The 17,355-nt window shown below is 48.8% G+C and overlaps 9 protein-coding genes across 9 annotated transcripts; 4 read left to right on the plus strand and 5 right to left on the minus strand.

Annotated features, from left to right (window-relative positions):
- The first annotated feature begins 292 nt into the window (after positions 1–292).
- BDV38DRAFT_253436 (uncharacterized protein) lies at positions 293–1,498 on the plus strand. The gene is made up of 3 exons (XM_032055235.1): positions 293–430; positions 502–897; positions 954–1,498. The coding sequence occupies exons 2-3, from the start codon at positions 622–624 to the stop codon at positions 1,335–1,337; spliced, it is 660 nt and encodes a 219-aa protein (XP_031911004.1). The 5' UTR covers positions 293–430; positions 502–621; the 3' UTR covers positions 1,338–1,498.
- A 192-nt stretch (positions 1,499–1,690) lies between these two features.
- On the plus strand, positions 1,691–3,423 carry BDV38DRAFT_285328 (class I SAM-dependent methyltransferase; the record flags this gene model as incomplete). The annotated part of the gene is made up of 4 exons (XM_032060469.1): positions 1,691–1,843; positions 1,903–2,172; positions 2,260–2,461; positions 2,525–3,423. The coding sequence occupies 4 exons, from the start codon at positions 1,691–1,693 to the stop codon at positions 3,421–3,423; spliced, it is 1,524 nt and encodes a 507-aa protein (XP_031911005.1).
- A 117-nt stretch (positions 3,424–3,540) lies between these two features.
- BDV38DRAFT_294944 (cutinase family protein) lies at positions 3,541–4,868 on the minus strand (the record flags this gene model as incomplete). The annotated part of the gene is made up of 4 exons (XM_032062616.1): positions 3,541–4,292; positions 4,361–4,575; positions 4,637–4,722; positions 4,793–4,868. The coding sequence occupies 4 exons, from the start codon at positions 4,866–4,868 to the stop codon at positions 3,890–3,892; spliced, it is 780 nt and encodes a 259-aa protein (XP_031911006.1). The 3' UTR covers positions 3,541–3,889.
- Positions 4,869–5,780: 912 nt separating this feature from the next.
- On the minus strand, positions 5,781–7,604 carry BDV38DRAFT_145299 (ribonuclease H-like domain-containing protein). The gene is made up of 2 exons (XM_032051517.1): positions 7,010–7,604; positions 5,781–6,956 (listed from the first exon to the last, which is right to left on the minus strand). Exons 1-2 carry the CDS (start codon positions 7,419–7,421, stop codon positions 5,824–5,826), a joined length of 1,545 nt encoding a protein of 514 aa, XP_031911007.1. The 5' UTR covers positions 7,422–7,604; the 3' UTR covers positions 5,781–5,823.
- Positions 7,605–8,360: 756 nt separating this feature from the next.
- Positions 8,361–8,853, minus strand: BDV38DRAFT_285331 (phosphatase YCH1; the record flags this gene model as incomplete). Its single annotated transcript, XM_032060470.1, has 2 exons — positions 8,361–8,671; positions 8,739–8,853. 2 exons carry the CDS (start codon positions 8,851–8,853, stop codon positions 8,361–8,363), a joined length of 426 nt encoding a protein of 141 aa, XP_031911008.1.
- A 181-nt stretch (positions 8,854–9,034) lies between these two features.
- On the plus strand, positions 9,035–9,936 carry BDV38DRAFT_145296 (mitochondrial 37S ribosomal protein bS21m). The gene has a single exon (XM_032051516.1). The coding sequence runs from the start codon at positions 9,217–9,219 to the stop codon at positions 9,811–9,813; it is 597 nt and encodes a 198-aa protein (XP_031911009.1). The 5' UTR covers positions 9,035–9,216; the 3' UTR covers positions 9,814–9,936.
- Positions 9,937–11,603, minus strand: BDV38DRAFT_145302 (uncharacterized protein). The gene is made up of 3 exons (XM_032051519.1): positions 11,234–11,603; positions 11,097–11,112; positions 9,937–11,022 (listed from the first exon to the last, which is right to left on the minus strand). Exons 1-3 carry the CDS (start codon positions 11,401–11,403, stop codon positions 10,060–10,062), a joined length of 1,149 nt encoding a protein of 382 aa, XP_031911010.1. The 5' UTR covers positions 11,404–11,603; the 3' UTR covers positions 9,937–10,059.
- BDV38DRAFT_145301 (glucose-6-phosphate isomerase) lies at positions 11,604–13,851 on the minus strand. The gene is made up of 2 exons (XM_032051518.1): positions 13,022–13,851; positions 11,604–12,966 (listed from the first exon to the last, which is right to left on the minus strand). Exons 1-2 carry the CDS (start codon positions 13,519–13,521, stop codon positions 11,805–11,807), a joined length of 1,662 nt encoding a protein of 553 aa, XP_031911011.1. The 5' UTR covers positions 13,522–13,851; the 3' UTR covers positions 11,604–11,804.
- A 2,360-nt stretch (positions 13,852–16,211) lies between these two features.
- On the plus strand, positions 16,212–16,832 carry BDV38DRAFT_253449 (Con-6 family protein). Its single transcript, XM_032055236.1, has 3 exons — positions 16,212–16,334; positions 16,393–16,545; positions 16,614–16,832. The coding sequence occupies exons 1-3, from the start codon at positions 16,288–16,290 to the stop codon at positions 16,690–16,692; spliced, it is 279 nt and encodes a 92-aa protein (XP_031911012.1). The 5' UTR covers positions 16,212–16,287; the 3' UTR covers positions 16,693–16,832.
- Positions 16,833–17,355: the final 523 nt, after the last annotated feature.

Genomic DNA, 17,355 nt, shown 5'->3' on the forward strand with positions numbered 1-17,355 from the left:
AGCCTCATCCTTCTTACAACCACTCGATTAATTTCGGACCCCGGCAGTTTGCTGGCCTACCTTTCGACATTTTAGCATTCTGGTTACACCTTTTCTTTGACTCCTTTCCTCTACAGTATCCATCCGCTTAATCGCCTGACGAGCTACCGGCGTTCTGTCCCTTCCGTCATCATGGCCGCCGGCCAGCAAGCAGTCTCCTTCAATGAGATCATTAAAGCTGGTAAACTTCCAGTCGTCCAAAGCTGTTCCTTCTGATTTTATTGACTTATTAATTATTGCCTCTCTCTTTTAAGATCGACAAAAGAGAAAGAATGAGGAACTAGCCAATAGCATCCTGGGAAAGAACAGAAGGGCGAGCGCTCCGGGCGCCGGTAACAAGGCGCAACATGCGACACAGGGGAGTCTGGCAAGTCGAATTGGCGTAGCCAAGGTAAACGATAACTACGAACTATTGCGCCATCCTCCGACAGAGAGAACTGATTTCAATGCGTTATTACCTAGCGTTCTGCACCTGTTCCCTCCAAGCCTAAAAAGGCCACCCGGACGCCGTCAGCACCAGCACGAGTCACCGCTTCGAACGCGAAACCCGGAAAGAAGCGTCGCCCCGATGAAGATCGCTTGATGTCTGCTTTGAACCCCGCGAGTGGACAAGCAACCGTTCGTGATGGCCCTGTCGGCCTTTCCATCAAGGGCACAGGGTCGGGACCATTTGTCGTTGTTGGAAGCAATTTCGCACCGGGCACTACCGCTGCAGATATTCAATCGGCTTTGGAGCCTGTGACGGGAAATATCTTGCGTTGTTGGGTTACCTCGCAGCATCCTACGGTTACTGCGGAGGTGACATTTGCAGAGAAATGGGCAGCGGAGAGCGCGATTGCCAATTTCCACAACCAGAGGGTTAGTTTGCTACGCGGATACGGTGGTTCATTCAGCGTCACTAATACATAATATAGGCGGATGGCAGAATCCTGTCGATGCGTCTGAAATCAGCCGGCGCCGGGTCCCAGGGCCAGGATCTATTCGAGCGTTCTGCGGGCGCCCAGAACTCTTTCAACGACCTTCGGGAACAAGAAAACCGTAAACGCATGTTACATCGTGGAGCGGATTCTACTGTTCAAGACGGAAGCTTTGGGTTCGGTGGACAGAACCAAGCAACTGGTCGCGAGGATGCCTCCGGGAACCGCAATAATAGGCGCAACTTCCGAGGAAATCGAAACGCGGGTAACAACATGAACCAAGCTCAACAATCAAACGAACAGGGTCTCTACAGCGATCAAATGATGGTCGATGCGCCGCCACGGAATCCGAGAAATAACCGGGGCCGGCGGCAGCGGTAGACTACAGTCGAGTGTCTCGATAACAGCATTTCAATCTTCGGATCTTAAATAACCGCCATATGTAAGAATATCAATTGAACTTCCGGGTTTGGACACTTCCGATTATATTACTTCATTCAAAACATCGGGATGTAATGATAGTCAATCGTACTCTTTTTTTTTTTTTTGTTTTTGGGCGAAACAGATATGATATGATAAGACCGATCACGTGCATCGGAACTTTTGCGGAGAAGATTTGGAGAACAAACAATATACTTCAGCCATACTTCCAGTACAACCTTTAATAATTCCAAACTAATACTCTCCCTCCTGTTAACCCAAAATCTACGGCCTCAAAGGCTCGGTGCCCCAAAATGAACCATGGAGCCCGGCGCGCCCTGACGCAATTGATCAGGAACCATCCCAAACGGTCACTCGTCTTAAAATCATCACAGCGATGGTCCTCAACTTATGAAACCCGACAATGGTCTACGCCACTGGCGCGCACACTTGCGGATGCTATTAAAGTATTCCGCTCCCAACCAATCCCAAGGACCCATCAGAAACCAGCTAACGCTCGCCCCAGGTAACAGGACCCATCCCCATCGCAGCATTCATGCGCCAGGTCCTCACCTCCCCGGAAGGCGGCTACTACACGACCAGACCCGCAGGCGACGGAGAGGTATTCGGCAAGAAAGGCGACTTTGTCACCTCGCCTGAGATTTCGCAGGTGTTCGGCGAATTAGTCGGAATATGGACGATCGCGGAATGGATGGCGCAGGGACGAAAGAGTAGTGGGGTGCAGTTGATGGAGGTTGGTCCTGGTAAGGGAACGTTGATGGATGACATGTTGCGTGTAAGTCTACCTCATCCTCTCTTCCCTCTCTAGAAAAGAGAAGGGGAGGCATTCAACCGCATACTGACCACTGGTGTCATATCACAGACATTCAGGAACTTCAAAAGCTTCACCTCAAGCATTGAAGCAATCTACCTAGTCGAAGCCAGTCCCACTCTAAGGGAAGTCCAAAAACAACGTCTCTGCGGCGACGCCACAATGGAAGAAACAGACATCGGACACAAAAGCACCTGCAAATACTTCAACGTCCCTGTAATCTGGGTAGAAGACATCCGACTCCTCCCACACGGTTCGCACCCCCTCCAACCAAAGAAAAATCCCACCCACTAACACATCCCAAAAACCACCACAGAAGAAGACAAAACGCCCTTCATAATCGCCCACGAATTCTTCGACGCCCTCCCCATCCACGCCTTCGAATCCATCCCCCCTTCCCCAGAAAACCAACTCCCGCAATCCGCAGATACAATAATGACACCCACCGGCCCAACAAAACTCCACAAACCCCTCAAACCCGCCAACACCCCTCAATGGCGCGAACTAATGGTCACCCTGAACCCGAAATCAATCGACGAGAACCTCCCCAACGAACCCGAATTCAAACTCACCCTCGCAAAAGCCTCAACCCCATCCTCCCTCGTCATCCCCGAGATCTCCCCGCGCTACCGAGCCCTAAAGTCCCAAGCAGGCTCGACCATCGAAATCAGCCCCGAAAGCCGCATCTACGCATCTGATTTCGCCCGTCGCATCGGCGGCGCCTCGCAGCCCCCACGCACCAGTTCCCGGGGCGCAGCATCTGCACAGCCCGCACCGGCGAAGCGCAACCCCTCTGGTGCGGCCCTGATCATGGACTACGGGACTATGAATACCATCCCTGTGAACTCGCTCCGAGGCATCCAGCATCATCGCAAGGTTCCGCCGCTGTCGGCGCCGGGGCAGGTGGATGTGAGTGCCGATGTGGATTTCACGGCGTTGGCGGAGGCGGCAATTGAGGGAAGTGAGGGGGTAGAGGTGCATGGGCCTGTTGAGCAGGGGGATTTCCTGCAGACGATGGGGATTGCAGAGCGTATGCAGCAGCTGCTTAAACATGAGAAGGACGAGGAGAAGAGGAAAACATTAGAAAGTGGGTGGCAGCGCTTGGTGGAGAAGGGGGGTGGTGGTATGGGTAAGATTTATAAATTCATGGCCATTGTGCCGGAGAATGAGGGCAAGAGGAGGCCGGTTGGGTTTGGGGGTGGAATTCAATTTTAGAGTGCGTTGTGATGGTTGTTATCCTTGGGGTTGATGAGGACTGTAATATAGATTTGGTTGTATTTTATGTATATCATGATATAGAGAGGTATTAGGATCTGAAGAATTGTTTGTGGTTGGAAAAGTGTAGGGAATGGGCTGTTCTTGGATAAGGTTTACGAACTCTAGTGTATGAATACTGTTCGCATAATGGTTGGAAGAGATTACTGCCAGAAGACTCTCGGCTGGCCTTTGTGATGCATCTCTGTGGCTATATGGGAGGTTTAAGGGAGCTGTATGAGCTGAATTGAACGGCGATACTCGAAGCAGAATTCAATTCAGTGAGCTATAACCTATCCAAACCAATAACATCTAATCCTCACTCCAGTCCACATAGACCCAAAAGCATAAACCAAAACCGAAAACCAAAATCGTCATGGCGACATAAAAAGCAGACACATAAAGAGTGACAAGTCATAGCCATAGCCTAGAATCCACCAAAGAGATTACCAAGGTTCCCAAAAGGCGATGACGACGAGGAGGAAGACGAAGACGAAGAAGAGTCAGCAGCAGCAGACGTCGACGCGGACGAAGTATCCGAAGAAGCGGAAGAAGATGAAGACGAAGCACTCAGCTTACCCAGCAGGAACTGAGTTGCTTCGCCGGTGTTACCAAGGTAAGTGAAGTGGGCGGGGCCCACGATCAACGTTCCATCACAGACCATGTCGCCCATGGCACAGTAGATCTTGACCTTGTCCTTGGGGAAGTTGGCGATCTGGCCATGTTCCTGCGCGTTACGGGTGTAGCCAAAAAGCACGACGCCCTTGATCTTCTCCTTCACGTTGTCGGGCAGACGCTTGATGGAGTCATCCATCACGGCTGTGCCTTGGCTGTTTCGTTGAAGTTAGTTACACTACGGTGTTGGTTGTGGTGGGTCAGTTGGGGGTGGGCAACGGACCTATATCCACCGGCAACAATTTGGGTGTCGGGGCATTTGGTGACGGCCTGTTGGAACAGGTCTTGTGCCTCTTGGATGGCAGCTGGGGACGTGTTCTCAGGCAGAGCATTTGATGGGAGATCTGCCGTGTACTTGGGTCCAACACCCTGGCAAGCTACTTGGCCTGCCTTGGCCATCTTTAAGCCATTGCAGACTGCGGGACCGGTTGATATGCCCTAATAGAAAGTATGTTAGTTTTTGGCGAAACTGTAATAATCAGGGCTGGTTGGGACTCACCAGAAGTCCTGGCTCTGTGGAAGCACGGGCAAAGATGAAGGTAATAGGCTTGCAAGAGCCATCTCGCAGCTCGTTACCGCCGGAGACTGCTCAAGTCAAACATGGTCAGCAAGAGACGTTACTCAGGTAGGAGGTTCTCGTTAGATGTCCACATACGCTGGCGTTCCTGGATGTCTACTGGACTTGCAGCCGCCACAGCAGCGAGAGTAAGAGTCAACAGGCGGAGATTCATGGTAGCCGGTTACGTGTGAATGACTGTGTCTAAGTCTAGAGTAGTGCTCTGGTATACCGCATCTTGGGGAAGAATTGGCCGTCTATATATAGTCAAAGCACTACCGATGCCAGCCAACAGGGTATACTTCGGCATCCATTGTCATCTAAACTGGAAACCTTTGTCGCTCAATGCCCCAGGTGATCGCTCTATCGAAAACATCATGCTTGATTTAGCGGTTTGATAGGTAGAATGCAGCGGTGTTTCAGAGTGACCACTAGTGCTAGCCAAGGGACCACGTCTCGGGACATGTCCCCGGCTGAGGCAGCGATCAGTGGCAGATCAGATACCGAACCCTACGGCCTTTGTCTCTAATGAGGCCCTACCGAGGCAAGGGTCTCGGGGATGTTATCGTGTTGCCGTTAGGGTTTGCTTAGCTCACCCGATTAATGAAACCCGATCAACGGGTGCCCTGATATTTGGGTTCTTCTTCGGACGAACTCCCCAAAACCGCATAGGTTTGAAACTAGCACCCAATCATAGTTTCCAGCATGTATAGTGCCGTGAAGAACCATTATTGAGTATAACATCTTGGAAATCCATGCTTAAAGCCCCCTAAATCTCTTGTCGATCTTCCAACAAAAGTATAATCAACAAAAATAAATGACAAACAAAAGGGCAAGAGGCTTAATCCTCGGAGTTCAGTAAATTACAGGATGTCCACTCCCAAAAAAATAAAGATAAGAAAGTCATGACAGTGCCTCATATGAGAATCGAAAATGGGAAGGAGGTTAAAAAAAAAAGAAAAAAAAAAAAAAAGAGAAAAAAAAAAAAAAAAAAAAAAAAAAAAAAAAGAAGAGAAAAAGAAAAATCAGTCAAACCTCTGTAAGATAATGTGATGCCGCGCAGCATTACATGCAAAAAACCGCGGTCAGACATATACACAAAGGCATCGATTAAATCTCGGAGAAATGTTTCAATTTGACCAGGGATCGTACCCTGTATCAGGATGGGGCCATCCGCAAGCCTCTGCGATGTCTGACCACCGAACTGTTTCAGACTCGTCGTATCCACCGTATCCCTCTATACCGGAAGATTCCTCAAAAACCAGCAACTGGGACGCATTCCTTAGAGGTCCACGGGATGTTGGTGGCTGTGTTGCACTTGGCGGCTGTTGCTTTGCTGCCTTCTTCGCTTTCTGATCTTTCTTCTCACGCCTTCTTGCTTCGAGTTGTATTTGCTGTGCGTCATACTTGGCTTTCGCATTTTCAGCCCACACTTCTAGATCTTCGGGATTCCGCAGAAACGACAGGACCACATCCCGTGTCGCGAATGTGTCTTCCAAGCACACGTGGGGATGATTATCCGGCTGGATTTGTAGTTTCAAAAACGCCTCTGACAGTGTCTTTAGACTATAGAGACGCTTAAATGCAGAGGCATAACCAAACACAGCTTCGCTAGCTAATATCACCGAATCAACAACTCGCGAGTGGTATATCCCGAGGACGTCCAGGTCATGATTAAGGGAGTGACCAATGAGGACGGTTTGAGCATCGATATATTTGTATAGTTCCTGTCGCGCGGACTGCCATCCATCAAGTGCTTGCCCTCTTCCTACAGCCTCGGTCATTGCGGCTGGCGTTATGCCGCTGATCCTAGTCGTCCAGTCGGTCACCTTTCCCGTCGGCCGGACGTAGTTGTTAATGAGAACTTCCCCAGTGAGGAAGTCAACGGCGCTCAGAAAGGCGACTTCTCTTTGCCATCTTCTGACCTGAACCATTTCGCAATCAAGGACGACGGCTCTTCTCGTACCGTACAGGTTCAAGATGGGCGTTTCCAGAAAGCGATTTCTTGCAACAGTAGCTTTCTTCGGATTCGCCTGATTATCTTGTGCCAGGCTTGCCATGGTATAATTCTGCTTATGAAGACGAACAGGCGAGTGACACTTTGTGAGAAGATCCGCATATACAAGTTCTTGTTCTGCAGGAGTGAGGGTCGTAAAGAAGTTACCGTTATAGTATAATCGCACTTCATTTAGAAAGCTATTAATAGGTTCAGTATTCTCCAAATGCTCGTGTAGTGTGGTACTACTGCTAGTATGAGAGAAAGCTGATTGCGATTAGCGGCTTTCACCTAGTATATCTAAGGATACTATGCCCTACCGATAGCTGTCTTCTCTACACCTTTCTCGACGAACAACTGTACGTGTTGTTGTTGTGGTGGTGGTTCTTCTTGCTGCAGTTGCTCCTGATCCTGCACTTGTTGGTTGCCCTGCTGTTGTTCTTGCTGTGTAGAAGAGCCCTGTGCGGAGGGCACTAAGTTAGGAACAGCCTTCTTCTTCCTCCTAGATGCCCGGCGTCGGTCGTGGGATGACCTTTGGTGATCATCCCGGCCTTTCTCGCTGCCAAATTCCTTGTTGCATACGGGACAAACAACGTGGTGATGACCTAGGGCATCTTGATGTTTTGCAAGCCCTATAGCAGACTTGAAGGTATCCTTTTTACATCGTAAACATCTGATCTTTTTGGCCGGCGCCGACTGGTTCGCCAACGATGGGTTCTCATTGAGGGCCATGTCTTGACAGACCAAGATAAGAAATTCCAGCTAGTATTGGCGTGCGACCAACTCTAAATATAAATCTTGCTTGGACGACAAATCATTCCGGACTCGAGTGGGCAAAGAAGCGCATTTATACCTTTCTTTTACCCCACCCCAGCCTCATTCAAACGCCAGCACGGTTCGCAAATGCATTGTACTAGCAGGAGGCCATTGGCTGACATGCATTTCTCTCATACGCTGCCGCAGCAGGCTGGCGGCAACTGGGACATGTCGGTATCTTTTTAGCGACGTATGATCCCCTAGGCATGCCTGATTATCGAATGGAGGAGGAAGTCTGTTGGTCAGTTTTCGCTTACTCCGCCGTCTTGGGAATTCAGACCACATGATCGCCGTTGGAATTGGATCCCTGTCACGGGCTAAGACACATCACATCAATCTATTCAAAAGAGAGAGAGAGAGAGAAAGAGTAAATGGTTCTCACACTTATTTATGCCACTTGGCACACCATCGGCCAACAGACAGCAAGACATGCAATGCAATTGACTGTGCAGCTCCCCCTCCCTCCACACTCTGTATGCCGTTGCTATCAGTTCAAATCCACATGGTGTTCTCTCAATGGCTTTGCCTTAATGCGAACATCTGGTTAGTATGATCCAGGTATGCATCATAAGACATGATCTTTGCACAACCAACAAAAGAGGATGAAAGAAAACAAAAGAAACAAACACGAGAACTAGACAACTCTATGTCATCTACGCCAACCCCGACGGTCCATCCGTTTCGCAAAACCCAAAACCAAGTCAATCTATTTTGAATCTCTAACCGGGTATCTCCCATGCACAACTCTAACCATTCATAAAAAGAAAACAAGGGAAAAAAGATAAAAAAAAAAAGAAAGGAATAAAAAATAAAAAACAAACTAGCACAAGTTAAGTACCCCAGAGAGTAAACAACTCAATACTCCTGCCAGATATCCTCCACATACGCCTCCGTCAACCTCGTATCCTTGCCATACTTCTCCTGCCACTGGACAAACCCACCTTCCAGCACAAAGACTTCCTGCTTCCGGCTCTCCTCAGCGCCCAAAACACGTTCCCGTTCGCGGGCATAGCGTAGTGCAGCGGACGGGCCACGCTGTTGGCTGAGCGCACAGTGGAACACGACCTTTTCTTTGTCCTTCAGCGTGCGGATGAGCTCGGGCAGGCGGACGTCGAGTGAAGAGCTTGGGACCCAGGTTGAGGAGAAAATGTGGCCGCCGACGTGGTCTGGTTGTATTGGTTAGATTATAGGACGTAGATAGGGGTATGAAATTATCTGAGGTGTATTACGAACCAGAGTCCCGAACATCGACGATGGCCAGTTTACTGGGAGTACTGGTGGAAAGAAGCAAGGCTGAAAGGGCATCCCGACTCATGCGGGGAAGACTTGCGATGGTGATGGAGGACATTGTAAATATTAGGTGACCGAAGAGTCTAGAATTCTTAGATCTAAGGAAGCCAGAAGTATCTATGATGCAACCGCAACGACCGATATCAGTTCCCAAGAGGAGAAAATTCCAATATAGTGAAATCCCAGAAGAAAAAGATCGCCGTGGTGTAGAAGTATGTAACAGAATATTGAGTCACGTGAGTACAATTTCCGATCTGGAAATTTGGTGCCAAAGCATCCGGAGATTTCAATACCGCAACTCAACCGGCTCCATCACCGCCATTACGATCCCTGAAAACTCGAGAAGGCTTATCGAGGAGACCGGAACTGATAACTCCTCTTAATCCCACGTGAAAAGCCTCCCCTCGGCGCCTCAATCACAATGGAGATGCGCTCCCTAACCCGCTGCCTCCGTTCGAGGCCGACATCTCTTCTCTACAAGCAACAATCAGGTCTCCTTGCATCCCAATTCATGAACAGATCCTCCGTCCGCAGTTATGCGAGCAAACCCTCGGAACCCACGAAGCCTCAGACCCAAACCGCAACGCAAGCACCCTCCGACTTCGACGAAATCCTTTCCAAACTAAACATCAACAACCGCGAATCCGCCGCCGATGGCTCACTGCGGAACCGTCCTTCCGAAGACCCCCTCTCGCTCTCCCGCGCGGTCGGCATGTCCGCGGAAACAGAAAGCTACCGGGCTCCCGTGCGGCGGGTGGAGCTGAAGCTGGGGCCTACTCTTGGTCGTCAGGTGCATGTTGAGCCGGAGAAGGGCACAGATTTGGCCTCCGCGCTGAGGATATTGCAGGCGACCTGCACAGCGAATAGGATCCGGTACCAGGCCAATGGCCAAAAGTTCCACGTCAGACGGGGACAAGTGAGGAAGAACTTGAGGATGGAAAGGTGGCGGAAGCTGTTCAAGTTCTCCTTCCAGAAGACGGTTAGTCGGATCGAGAAGATGAGAGCTCAGGGATGGTAGTTGTGTTTAGTCTTTAATGGTGTATCATTACGGCTGGTATGGGGGTGTATATAGAATGGGATTGCAAAGGTCGCCATCGTTGACATCGAACGGAGGTCGCCTGCTATCCTGCTCACCTGCAGTGGATGTTCTTTCTGTCATGTATACTATGTCACTTGATTAGTACTCGGAGTTAGCTGGCTACAATCAGAATGGGATCTTTATCCAGTTACTGTCAGTACTAGATACGTCTATATCTACCGCAGTCTAATCTTTCTTCCCAGCCGTGAACCCCCCGTACCCATACCCTCCTCCGTTCCCCGTCATCGAGACGTTGCTGGCGGAATACCCCCCATAACCATTTGATTTTCCGCCATTCCCATACATAACGCCGACAGACCCCTTTCCCCGAGATGGAATACCAAGAATCCCATCGCCTCGCCAGCCCCGTCGCCGAGTCCGTTCCCAATACAAGGCCATGGCTGCTCCCAATGATGCGGCTAGAACGAAGAAAACCAGTTTCGAGAAGAAACCTGCTCCTCCCGACAACTCGCTAGCAGCAGGCCCTCGGGCTGGCCACCCGATGCCTCCTCCACCTTCCACCCAACTTACATGAAAAGTGAAGGTGAGAGGCTGCTCACGAACGACTTTCGTGCCATGCCCCGCTGTCCAAGGCTCACGGGCAGCCTCGGCCACTGCAGCTGCCTCCTTCTCCTCATCGGAAACCTTCTTCTTGCCATTGAGAAAGGACAATTCGAACTCAGGAACCGAGTATGCAGTACCAGCCACAGCATATCCCGGCGCCGCTTTCTTGGCCTTCTGTTTATTCTTCTTTGGCGTCGAGACGATGTTGTGCATGAGCACATTCATATCTGTCCAGATATGAAGATGACTGCGCTGCAACGTCCCCTGCAGCGCAAAGGTAATTGGAGTATACGGAGGTCCTTCCTCGCCAAAAGCAGAAAGCTCGGTGCCTACGGCCTCGCCTTCATGTGCCTTGTCATCCGAACGCGAAGATGTGGGCGGCAGGAGGGGTGCCGTAGGCACGCGGCAGTTCATCGGCACATCGGAGTGGACATAATACTCGAGGAGGTGGTAAAGCTCATCGGAAACGTTGTCAATGGTGCAATTAACTGTCTCCGTAACCCCGTAGCGAAGAGCGAGGGGGACGGAGGTCTCCTTGCAGGTTGGGAATGGAATGTATTGGAGTTTGCCGAGACTGTCGGTAATCTAGAGATTTTAACGTTAGCGCTAGACAGACAGACAATCGATTGAAATCCTCAATGAGCGCGGGGAGGCATTACATGTTCGCCGGAGTCACTAAAAACCGGAGTAAGGGTTAGCATCTATTGACAAGTCATATCCCACCAAAACACACGAAACTTAAGTCTCCTCCACACCAGGTTCGGAGTTACTGATTCTTATCATCGTTCACACTCACATTGTCCGATTCAAGCATGTAACCGGCATGGGCTGTCCGTGAACATATCCACCCTGAGAGGCACTCGCTGAGTTGCCTCCTGCAGCAACCTGCACCGCCAAAGATGAAATCAGTCCATAATAGGAGACCGCATTGAACAATTGAACAAGTCCACCCTTTACGAATGGCATGTTAAATACTCATAGCCCGCCGGCTAGGCGGATAGGCTCGCTTTATGCTGTCGAGTCGAAAAGTTGCAGAGAGGAGACACGGTGGCGAGCCGCACATCCAAGGGAACTAAGGCCGAGTTGGGCCAATAAATCTTGCCAACTTTGGAAAAACAAGTTCCGTCTCCATGCAATAAATAAACTACACCGTCTCCTTCTCTATCTCTTTTGGCCGCAACAATTGATCCCATTTTAATTACTCCGACTCAAAAACGAGGCAATTATTTGAAAATTACTACACATGTCTCATTCAATGGGATGTGACTAATTAACAGAAAGGTGACTCTTCATGTCCTCATCAATATGGAAATATTATACTCCTTTTTGTCTGTTCAATTTATGGCAGGCTTGCCCAATGGCAACACCTATGCCAGATTGGCCTTCTGCTTGAAGGCGGCCAGCAGACCACTGGTTGAAGCATCGTGACCAGCGCCAGCGCCAGAGGTCTCCAGCTCCTGCTGGATCTTCTTGGCAAGAACCTTGCCCAGCTCCACACCCCACTGATCGAAGGAGTTGATGTTCCAGACAGCACCCTCAGTGAAAGTGAGGTGCTCGTAGTATGCGATCAACGCTCCAAGAGTGGAGGGAGTGATCTTCTGAGCGAGAATAGAAGTGGTGGGGCGATTGCCAAGGAAGGTCTTGTGGGGGACCAAGTTGTCGGGGGCACCTTCAGTCTTGACCTGCTCGGGGGTCTTACCGACCATCAAGGCCTCAGACTGAGCAAGGAAGTTGGATGCGAGCATGCGCTGGTGCTTGCCACCCTCAACAGGGTTGTGGGACTCGGCAGCCATGATGAAGTCCGACGGGATAAGCTTGGTGCCCTGGTGGAGCAACTGGAAGAAGCTGTGCTGGGCGTTGGTGGCAGGCTCGCCAAACAGGATGGGGCCGGTGGTGTATTTGACGTATTCACCAGAGCGGGTAATGGCCTTGCCGTTGCTCTCCATGGAGAGCTGTTGCAGGTAGGCGGGGAATCGGTGCAGGTATTGATCGAAAGGCGCAACCAGGTGAGTCTGGGCACCGAAAAAGTCACTGTACCACACACTCAGCAAACCGCCAATGGCGGGAATGTTCTGCTCCAAGGGAGCTTCGCGGAAGTGCTTGTCCATGGCTTGGGCACCAGCCAAGAACTGGTGGAAGTTGTCGTAGCCGATGTAGAGGGCAACGGAGAGGCCGATGGCGCTCCAGACGGAGTAGCGACCACCCACCCAGGATTCGAAGCCGAACATGTTCTTCTTGTCAATGCCAAACTTGGTGACCTCGGCCTCGTTGGTGGAAAGGGCAACAAAGTGCTTGGCGATATGAGATTCATCCTTGGCAGTTTCGAGGAACCACTTCTTGGCGCTGTTCGCGTTGGTAGTGGTCTCTGCGGTGGTGAAGGTCTTGGAAGCGATCAGGAAGAGGGTAGTTTCAGGGTTGGAATCCTTGAGAGCCTCGGCAATGTGAGTTCCATCAATGTTGGAGACAAAGTGCAGTTTCATGCCCGGAGCACCATATGGCTTGAGGGCCTCGGTGACCATAACCGGACCACTATAACAGCTGTTAGTGACTTCTGGAGCTCTGAAGCTTCAAGGCGAGAACTTACAGATCAGAACCACCGATACCAATGTTGATAACGGTGTCAATCTTCTTGCCAGTGTAACCCTTCCACTCACCACTGCGGACTTGCTCGGAGAACTCCTTCATGTGCTCCAGCACGGAGTTCACATCCTCGACAACGCTCTTGCCATCGACCTGCATAGGCTCATTGGAGACATTGCGGAGAGCAGCGTGGTAGACAGCACGATCCTCAGTGAAGTTGATGTGCTCACCCTTGAACATAGCATCGCGGAGCTCCTCGACATTGGCCTCCTTGGCCAGCTTGACCAGAAGGGAGAGGGTCTCCTCGGTGAGGAAGTTCTTAGAGAAATCGAAGAGGATATCCGAGTTGTCCACAGTGTTCTTGAAGGTACGGCTGAACTTCTCGAAGCGCTGAGGGTCCTTCTCGAAAGCCTCCTTCAGGACAATGTTACGTCCAACGGCAGTGTGGTGCTCCTGGAGCTCCTTCCAGGCGGAGAGCTCGGTAGCCTGTGAGAAAGCCGGCATGGTGATTGCTTTTGCTTCTTGAAATTCTATAGGAGAGATAGCTGATGTCAGTGCGGGGAAGCTCTCAACAGCAAGGAATCAAGAAAAGAAGAGTCATAGAATGAACGAGCTCGACTCGAGAAAGGCTTACCTGACTATAAGAGAAAGTCACCAAGACGAATGTCCACGAAGAATGGATGGCTGGGAGAGAAACGGAGGGAAAAAGACAACGGGAGTCGCGGAGGGGCAGATGACGCTGAAGGTGGGCAGACAAAACAATGGCCTGAATCCTATGGCGTCAACCGGTGTGCTGGGGTCCGGCTTTGGAGGGGCTGCCGTGGGGCTCCTTCCCTTTTTTTTTTTTTTTTTTCCCTTCCAAGAAATTATCCGATTATACTAACTAGACTAGGACCTGTCTAGACTACTCATCCTTTGTCAGATATTACGGAGTACGTATGTCCTACTTAGACTATTATTATTAATGCTATTACCACGACTTTGTCGATCGCCTCCAATTTGCATGGGGGTGGGAGCAACTGTCGGCGGTTGACTACAGAAGTTGTTGTACCCATAATATCAACTCCGGAGTTATGGGCCCCGACGTACCACTTAACTATGGGCTAATATAGCTTTGACAGTGACAACCAATCGTCATAATGTCTTACTGAATACTTAATCCGCTTGTCAAACTTCAAGACTACCTAAATTAGCAAAACCTTTTTTTTTTTTTCATTCATTTTCTTCCCACCTCGTGATCATAATCTTGCATAAAGTTTACTTTCCGGCAATAGGATGATCGGGATAAGTTCCTTTCTCAAAAGGTACTCGGAAATCATTGACCGGTGATCTAGGACGGGAACTCTATCGGTTTACGGCACTCCAACTACCACTACTAGACTGCTGAGTTTCTCCGTCCGCCGGTTAATTGCAATCGACGGATCGAGACTTTTTCTTTCCCCTTTCAGAATTATTCTGGAAACTGTAAGAATTCGGTTGATTAAGACAGATACTAAAACCAACTCCTGTCATAACACGTCGTAATAGAATTGCGCAGCCAATACTCCCTATAGACACCTGTTCATGTGTTCATAGCCATGATAGGCTGACTTAAATCCACTATGGATATAATGCTCGTTGCATACCTTTTAAAAGATTTTATAACCTGGTAGCCACGGATATGCCTGAAAGCAATAATTGAGGGGAGTCTGAGGAAAACCTATTGTTCAAGTGCCGATGTTATAACCCTGTACGGCTACGTGATATAGCAACCGTACCCAAAATCACCAGATTCTCACAACATATTCCATCGAACAATAAACTTACCGTCCATTGAGTCAGAATGTTGCATCGATATATCAAATTAACCCAAGTCTATACAATGATTGCATGATTCTCGAATATATGTGTGAGACTGACTATGCGAAGCGAGCGATTCCGTTGGTGACTAGTATGTTCAGCTCAGCTCAGGATACTCGGCTAGTGGTCTATAAAGGCCTTGATATTGAAACCCTTCTAATGTCATCCTGACATATAATTCCTGTAATACCTGGGTGGCTGTCTTTTGTGCTTTGACCCATGCTAGTGTCTGCTACAAAACTAACTATAGCTCAAGCCATACAACCGTTACTACTAGGTAAGGATTCTTAGATTCATAACTCTTTGGCTCACGAAGAAATACAAAGAGGAAACAGAAACGATATGAAGTATCTATCAAAGTTTACTTCAAGTTACTTCTACCGATACCATCACAGGTGTCAAGTCCAGCCAGCTGGCAGAGACTAGTAGATGAACTGAGTCCCGTTGGCAACCAGTGCTATTCTCTATGTTTTCTTTGCTTCTTGGGTTTGCATGGTTTTTTATAACAGCTGCTTTATAATATGTAATCGCCAGCAGTCGCCTTCTTGAGCATACCCTCCTCGATTTTGTAGAAAAACAAGCGTCTGTCAGAGTGCTTCTCTTTCGCCATCTTTCGAAAATCAAACTCATGCATTGGCTGATCTTGAACGCATGTTTCAAAGTACTGTCGAACGAACTGTTACCATTGGCCCTGGGACACCGTACAGGTTGAAATGGTTATCGCTAAAATCCTCAGCAGCGCAGGGTTAGGCGTCATGCTGGATCATTCCTAAACCCGGAATGGAAATGGCAATATGAGCGAATAATTCGTCAAGTTGGAATTTCTGGTGACTAATGCTATTCTAGATTTCACATTTCATACATCATATATGTTTGGTCTTACGTTTCACAAGAACAATATGCTCGAATTACGTGATATTGTCACCACCGGTTAACGTGTCCGTCACCATGAAGTTCGGAACCAATATTTCGCAAACCATAGCTGATTTACACAGTAGATACTCATACTGATATTATAGACCGCCTGAAGAATTTCCAGAAACCTGTTCATGGCCTGTAGTCTGTACAAGGCAATGAATTTGCGAGTCCTAATGTAGAATGGCTGGGTGATGTACCACTCACGTCAACCTTGGGTTGATATGGAAGAACCCTAGTTCAAGCTTCCACCAATAGGACCGTGTACCAATCCACGCTCAATACTCTTCTTCACTTTCGAGATACCCTTGAAGACATTATGTCCCTATGACGAGCATAAACAGTGGCAAGGGACTGACATCAGGTAGCATTGAGGGGCTGGTATAAGAGATAACGAGCCGTTAAATTTAAACATCTACAGTAAACTTGTTTCAACATAGTGTGCATCTAACGACTTCAAACTACACTCTTGTCCATCAAATCGATTTTAGTGATTTTCCAACTTTTTTTATCACAATGTCTTCCGCCGAAGAAAGAGTCAATGCCATGCGTGGCTACAAGGCGTAAGTACCTTGCAGTAGTATCATGAGGATTCAATGAAACTAATCAGAATACATACAGTACCCTCAACAACCCCAGAGTCTCGGACGAGGCGAAGCAAAACGCCCAGTCGATGCTCGACCAGCTTGGTGGTGACCAGCCTAGTCATGACCTCTATGCCGAAAGTGGTGAACAGAACAAGGATCCGATGAGAGTCAATGCTGGACTTAAAGCGTATGTTGTGCGACTGATATTATTTTGTGAGGTCAAATATTTGTCCAGATATATTGACTCATATCTAGTGCCGCACATAATCCTAATGTATCGGACGAAGCAAGGCGCAGTGCTGCCGAGAGAGTTGGCGAGAACCCTGAGGAGTAAAGCAGAACTATTTTGTGAATTTGATTTTTCTGTTGTAATTTATGTGAAAATCTGAATGATAATTGATGTTGCTGTATTATAACTGTGGAGATATGTTGCTCTATCTGTGAATATAAATTCTACCCTGCTTGCTGCTGTGATATTATGTGAGAAAAACATAGATGAACAGTCGGTTGATTGTAGAGAGGCCATCGTTGTATTTCTCCTTGCAATTTGTTCTTGGTATTTCAATCAATGGGGGCAACTATCTGCAGTGGAAGTGTTTGATTGGGATCGAATATCTCCAGGTCTAACTCAAACCCCCCCTCCCCCCTCCCCCCTCCCCGCCACTTACATAGTAGGTAGAGAGTCCAAACGCTACAATATTGTCGGAAAGCAAAGGTAATTGAAGAAATTGTTCAAAAGTAGAATCACGATGAATAGCATAGTAGAATGTTGTGTTCTATAGCAAGTGGAGCACCTACCTCATACCTATGAGGTAATAGTGATGAGCCCTGAACCTCATACCCATAGATCAATTTCATCAATCAATCTAAAGTCCAGATCCCTGAAGTCTAACACAAACCTAAAACGCTAGTTTTCCTCTAAAATGAACGTCAGCAATACTGGAGCTACTCTATTATTAGAGTCCACTCAATGGAACCGTTCGCCTGTTTTTACAGT

This window comes from Aspergillus pseudotamarii (assembly GCF_009193445.1).
Source record: "Aspergillus pseudotamarii strain CBS 117625 unplaced genomic scaffold BDV38scaffold_48, whole genome shotgun sequence".
Classification (NCBI taxonomy): Eukaryota; Fungi; Ascomycota; class Eurotiomycetes; order Eurotiales; family Aspergillaceae; genus Aspergillus; species Aspergillus pseudotamarii.